General features: G+C 34.3%; 1 protein-coding gene across 2 annotated transcripts; it reads right to left on the reverse strand.

Moving 5' to 3' along the window:
- Positions 1-780: 780 nt before the first annotated feature.
- si:dkey-12l12.1 (uncharacterized) lies at positions 781-4,657 on the reverse strand. 2 transcript variants are annotated; one of them, XM_053488195.1, is made up of 5 exons: positions 4,524-4,657; positions 2,424-2,534; positions 2,237-2,347; positions 1,629-1,688; positions 781-1,301 (listed from the first exon to the last, which is right to left on the reverse strand). In XM_053488195.1, the coding sequence occupies exons 1-5, from the start codon at positions 4,638-4,640 to the stop codon at positions 1,236-1,238; spliced, it is 465 nt and encodes a 154-aa protein (XP_053344170.1). In that variant the 5' UTR covers positions 4,641-4,657; the 3' UTR covers positions 781-1,235. The 2 variants fall into 2 exon arrangements, with proteins under 2 accessions (XP_053344170.1, XP_053344172.1); XM_053488197.1 differs by having other exon boundaries at positions 782-1,301; positions 4,530-4,657.
- Between the last annotated feature and the right edge of the window lie 818 nt (positions 4,658-5,475).

Genomic DNA, 5,475 nt, shown 5'->3' on the forward strand with positions numbered 1-5,475 from the left:
TAATACAACTCTATGTGTCCCCCAGACCTGCACCTTTACCTCCCAAGACAAGGCTATTTACAAAAAACTTGGGTAAATAGATAATTTTTTAGCCAACAACTTTAACACTGTTATTGTATATAAGTCCTGAACATTAATTGGAAGGCTATTTCATAACTTTGGGGCTCTGTAAGAAAAATTTCTTTGTCGTTCTGTAGTTTTCATAATACGAGGTACCAACAAGAAGCCAATACCGTTTAATCGAAGGTGTGGTAGATCATAAAAAACAGCTCACAGGTAAAATGGTGCGAGACCTTTAGCGCTTAGGTACTTTATATGTACGATTAATAGTAGTCATTTAAAATCAATGCAACATTTTACTGCAAGCCAGTGCAGAGTGGATAAGATTCTGCCGATGTGCCCATATCTTCTAATTCTAGTAAGGACACTGTCCGGACTTTTTTTGACCTTGGTTGAAAATTTCAAAAACTACACATTTTATAAAAAAAAAAAAAAAAAGAAAAAAAAAGCAAAGGATTGTGTGTGTGAGAAAGAGAGAGAGAGAGAGAGAGAGAGAGAAAGTCTGTGGGATGTTTGAGTACAAATTTTTGCTCCCACATTTTCCTTAGTAGTCATTCAGGTTATGAGTTAAGTGATGCCATATGTTGCTGAAGAAGTACTTCTGAGTACTTCTTTCCACATGTACCATGTCTGATTTGGCCAAATAACTCCACCCCAGGCATTCTCACTCGTTTAATAAATCCCTCTTAAGTTTCCTTTACTTCATTAAATTAAATGATTAAATACTACATAAGGCAACAACAGTGATTACCATGTCTTGAATACAAGACATCATCTCTCAGTGTGACATATTTAATAGTTAACCATAGTAGCTGTATTCAGAAACTGACAACAGACATAAAAATACTCTTGAAAATTATTTTCCATAAACCTGTATTTAGTGTAATGAAAAGACAGACACCTATTTTGTTTTTTCTTTAGTTTTTTTACTTAAATATAATTTTAGATTTTGCCCATGACAAAACCCTAAAAATATTGCCTTCCATAAACCTTATAACAGCTTTTTAATAAACATCAATATTTTAATATTTTTCAAGCATTAAAAAACTCCTTAAGAAACACCTTAAATGACAGCACATAAGTGAACACTCAGATAGACTATATATTGATTAATTAAATATATGCATTCCCGGATTCATGGATTGTTTCAACTTTCTCCCTATATCGGTCTTGTCTCATGAGCAGACTTTGGCTTTTGTGTTCTTCTTCCTGCTCACACTTCTGGGCCTGTGCTTCACTGTCTAAAACAATAATATTCAGTGTCAATTGTGTAGGCTTTTATTATTATCATATAAAATACACATTTACTGTGTGTGTGTTAGTGTTTATTGTTTAAACATAAAATTATTTTTGGCACATTATTGTTGCTCTATGTCTTAAAGTTAGAGTTAGGTTTCAGATGAATTTCATATGTTTTTACTACAACTTTGTAGGAGTTGTAATTATGGTAATATTTTTAGCTTTAGAATTAAATGGATTCATGATTGTTTTAATACTTATTATGGAAGATAATAGAACATATTGTATGTGCATACAGTATATTAGTGTGAGTACTGTGTTGCTTTTACCATTCCAGAAAGCATGGGTGAATTGGCACCAGCTCCGGCATGCCTTCGAGCTCTCACTACCTGTAACAGAAACATTTTAAAATACATTTGCCAAATCATATTTAATATTTACCATGCCAAAAGAAATATTTGAATTTAAACCTATTAAACCGAAAGAGGGTGCTTATTTATTTTTTCCAGAAAGACATTTGTGGCTACCACATAAACCAGCTCTATGTCTGTAGAGACAGGAAATACATGAGATATACACAAAAATATTTAACCTTTAAAGGGTATGTCTTAAACCTAGAGATCATAAAAATAAGCCATGGATTAACCCATGAGAATAAGGGTTATATGGCAAGATAATATAAATCCCTATCTCAGGCTTATGTTAAGTTTAAGTCATACCCCTTCAAGGTTAAGCCTTTGTGTGTCTCTTATGTCCTGTAACTATCTGCTTATGTTTCATGGAAAGGTCTCAGTGTTTAGAATTTCTTGTGCATCTGACTATGGACGTTTACAAATTAGCATTTTTGTACATTTCTTGAGAATATGGAATTTGCTGATTTATTTATGGTTAGGGTTAAAAGTACCCTAAGTTAACTGTGGTCACCATGTATACGTACAGGCAGAGGACTCATAGGGTTGTGACTGAGCAGGGAGTAACTGCCAACTCGTGACCTGGGAAGCAGTGGTCTCTTCTTATTGCTGTTCAGATGACGCCTTGATCTGTCAGCCTGTAACAGTAAAACACAATATAATAGATGTTCTTTTTTTTTCAGGTTCATCCACAACCAGACTAAAAGCACAAACCTGAATTAGAGTTTTGGGGGATCCCTTGGCTGTAAAAGCTCCTGGTAGGTTGGCCTGGTTCTGCTGAGCTCCTCTCTCATGGTCTATGTTTGTGTTCCTCAAAACCCTTAACTGAAACAAATACAGGTTATTTTTACTTCTTGGTTACTTGTAGCTTATGACAAGGTAATGACGTGTAAAAATTCTGAGACAGGACTCCACCTCCTTTGTATAAACCAAAGGAGGTATTATAAACCAAAGGAGGTTCTAGCTCATAATTCATACACAATGTTAGCGATATGTATGGTTCTGATAGCAAAATTTGTGCTTCTGATTATGTTAATTTGGTGCAATTACGCCAAAGTAGTTATTATGTGGCAATAACCCTATTGTTGATAATGTTGGATGACAACGTCATATAGTTGTAATTACTGTAGGATCAAATGTATTTATATTTGAGACAAAATAGGTATGACTTTGATAAAACAACATTAGCATAATGTTGAATGAATGGTCCCAAAAACATACAACCTTAAAACAACCAAATATCAACAATAACTTATAGTGTTTAATGTCCACAATCTCCAACCGTATTACATGTGTGGTCCCTTTATTTTATAATAGAACTCAGAATTGCCGACTCAAGAACTGGAAAACACAAGAGAATCCCCAACATAGCATATTAACTATATCTCATGCCTCTTTTACACAAAGCACCTGTGTCTCTTTTTATTATTATTATTAAAATTATTACTATACATTTTTATAATACAGTGAACATTACTCCCAAATGCAGCAAAACCAATTCTGATGATAGAAACAGCAAAAGGGAAAGGGTCGATAGTGATATGGAGCTGAAACAAAAAGTTAATAAATAGCTAAAATGTTAAAATAAGTAATATTTGTTGATGTACAGCAGATAGGAATATGCTTAGTGTTGTGTTATCCTCATTGGAGTAAAAATGTTTTTAAGAAAGGTTTAACACTTTGGAGCTTATAATGTCATACTAGATGAAAATATATAGCAAACCTTCTAACAAATAGCAAGGATAAATATTATATCTATTTTCAGACATCAGACAGTCTGGTTTTCACTCAAGGGTTCTGTTTCTGCAACAAAAAAAACAACAAAAAAAAAGCAGGAGGTGGGTGGACCATGACATCATGAGTGGAAACCTTAACAGACCACTGACTCATGAAAAAGCCATGGAAAATTGGCATCATATATTTTTTCCAGACACCGCAGGACAGAGACATGAAATACCCCTCTTTGCTCTATCTTTGTTGTCACTACTATTTTTAATGTTTAAACATTTTTTCCGGTACCTCACGCTTTTTATGTTCAGCCCTGTTCTGACCACAAGGTCTGTCTTGACCACAGAGATTCACTTTTGCTTAAAGGAAAGTTAGTTGTGGCAAGTTCAATTCTGTTACCGTTTATATACTTTTTTTTTTATGTCCACACCCCAAAAGAAATAGTGGCAATGCTTTTTAAACATTCTCTCTCTCTCTTTCTCTCTCTCTCTCTCTCTCTCTATATATATATATATATATATATATATATATATATATAGAGAGAGAGAGAGAGAGAGAGAGAGAGAGAGACACACACACAAGTGTGTAATGCATTGTATGCGTTAATCGATTCCATTTGTATTTCTTTTAATAGACAATTTTAAAAGGTAAATATTGTTTATATTTCTAAAAACAGCTTTTTATACCAAACATTTTACTGTTTTGCTTTTACTGCTTTTACTTTTTTCTAAGCTTTCTAAATCCCAGTTTCTTTAAAAAAAATAATAATAATAATAATAATTTAACACACAAAACTAAACAAAACAATTCTATGCAGGGCTTACTTATACCTACAGTTGATTTAGGTATCAGAACAAGAGACTATAGAATAGAATCAAGAGTTTGATATTAAATGAAACCATTATACCATTATACTAATACTAAATTTCATTCCACAGGTCAGGTATATATATATATATATATATTTATATATTTATATATATATATATATATATACCCACACACACACACCTGACCTGTGGAATGAAATTAAGTATTAGTATAATGGTATAATGGTTTCATTTAATATATATAAAAAGCCCTTACCTTTACCCTTTTGACTTGGCTACTGTTGCAATCCATGTCCCCATCTGCACACTCTAGAGCATGTGTTAGCAGGAAGCCCTGCATACACAGCAGAAATACCCACAATACTGTGTTCATTGCAACGAGACAGTGTATTTGTGAGAGAGAATGGAACGGAAGATTGTTAGCTCGGCAGTTTTATACTCCCAGCTGTAATGGAGACCAGATGGGAGACAAGGAGGAGAGGCAAGTCAAAACACACACACACACACACACACACACACACACACACATAGAATGTCCCACACACATATACACACACACATGGCTCTGACCTCAGGTATTCCCTTACACAGCATATAGCATTAAGATGTGCCTAGAATGTCAGACATGCTTTTTATTTTATGATGTACTGGCCCAGTCAAACGTTTTGGTTAAAGTAAAACAGTGAGTACAGCTGGTATATTCATGTACTCCCCACAGAATGTAAAAGGCTGGCCGAAAGATCTGCATGGGTTTGGATGAACACTCCTCACAGCTGCACGATCTAACCACATTATAGTCACATTCCAGCCTTGTGGTGACTTTGCAGTGTTTTCTTTGAAGTTGACTGTGCTATTAGATGAGGGTGTGTAGGAAGATTTCCCAAGAATTATCCAAACTGGCATTGGAATGGTTCATGCCCCTGTTAGATTTGAAGTCAGGAATAAAAGATATACTCATGAGAAGTGGTCTGGGAGTTCATTTGGCCCTCCTAGCTATCACTTTGTCACATGCCATTTTCTGACATACTGTTAGTGCTGAATGTATGTTTAATTTTTGATAAAAGATGATTACAGCTGCACAAACCTTCCACCTTCAGTGTCAGAGAAGTTTGAGTAATGGATGTCTCATGCATGTCTTACTTTCACTCATTTTTTTATTTTACATACAGTTCAACTATGGTAAGAAACCTTGGTGTCTTATTTATTCT

Source organism: Clarias gariepinus, chromosome 26 (genome assembly GCF_024256425.1).
Source record: "Clarias gariepinus isolate MV-2021 ecotype Netherlands chromosome 26, CGAR_prim_01v2, whole genome shotgun sequence".
Lineage (NCBI taxonomy): Eukaryota > Metazoa > Chordata > Actinopteri > Siluriformes > Clariidae > Clarias > Clarias gariepinus.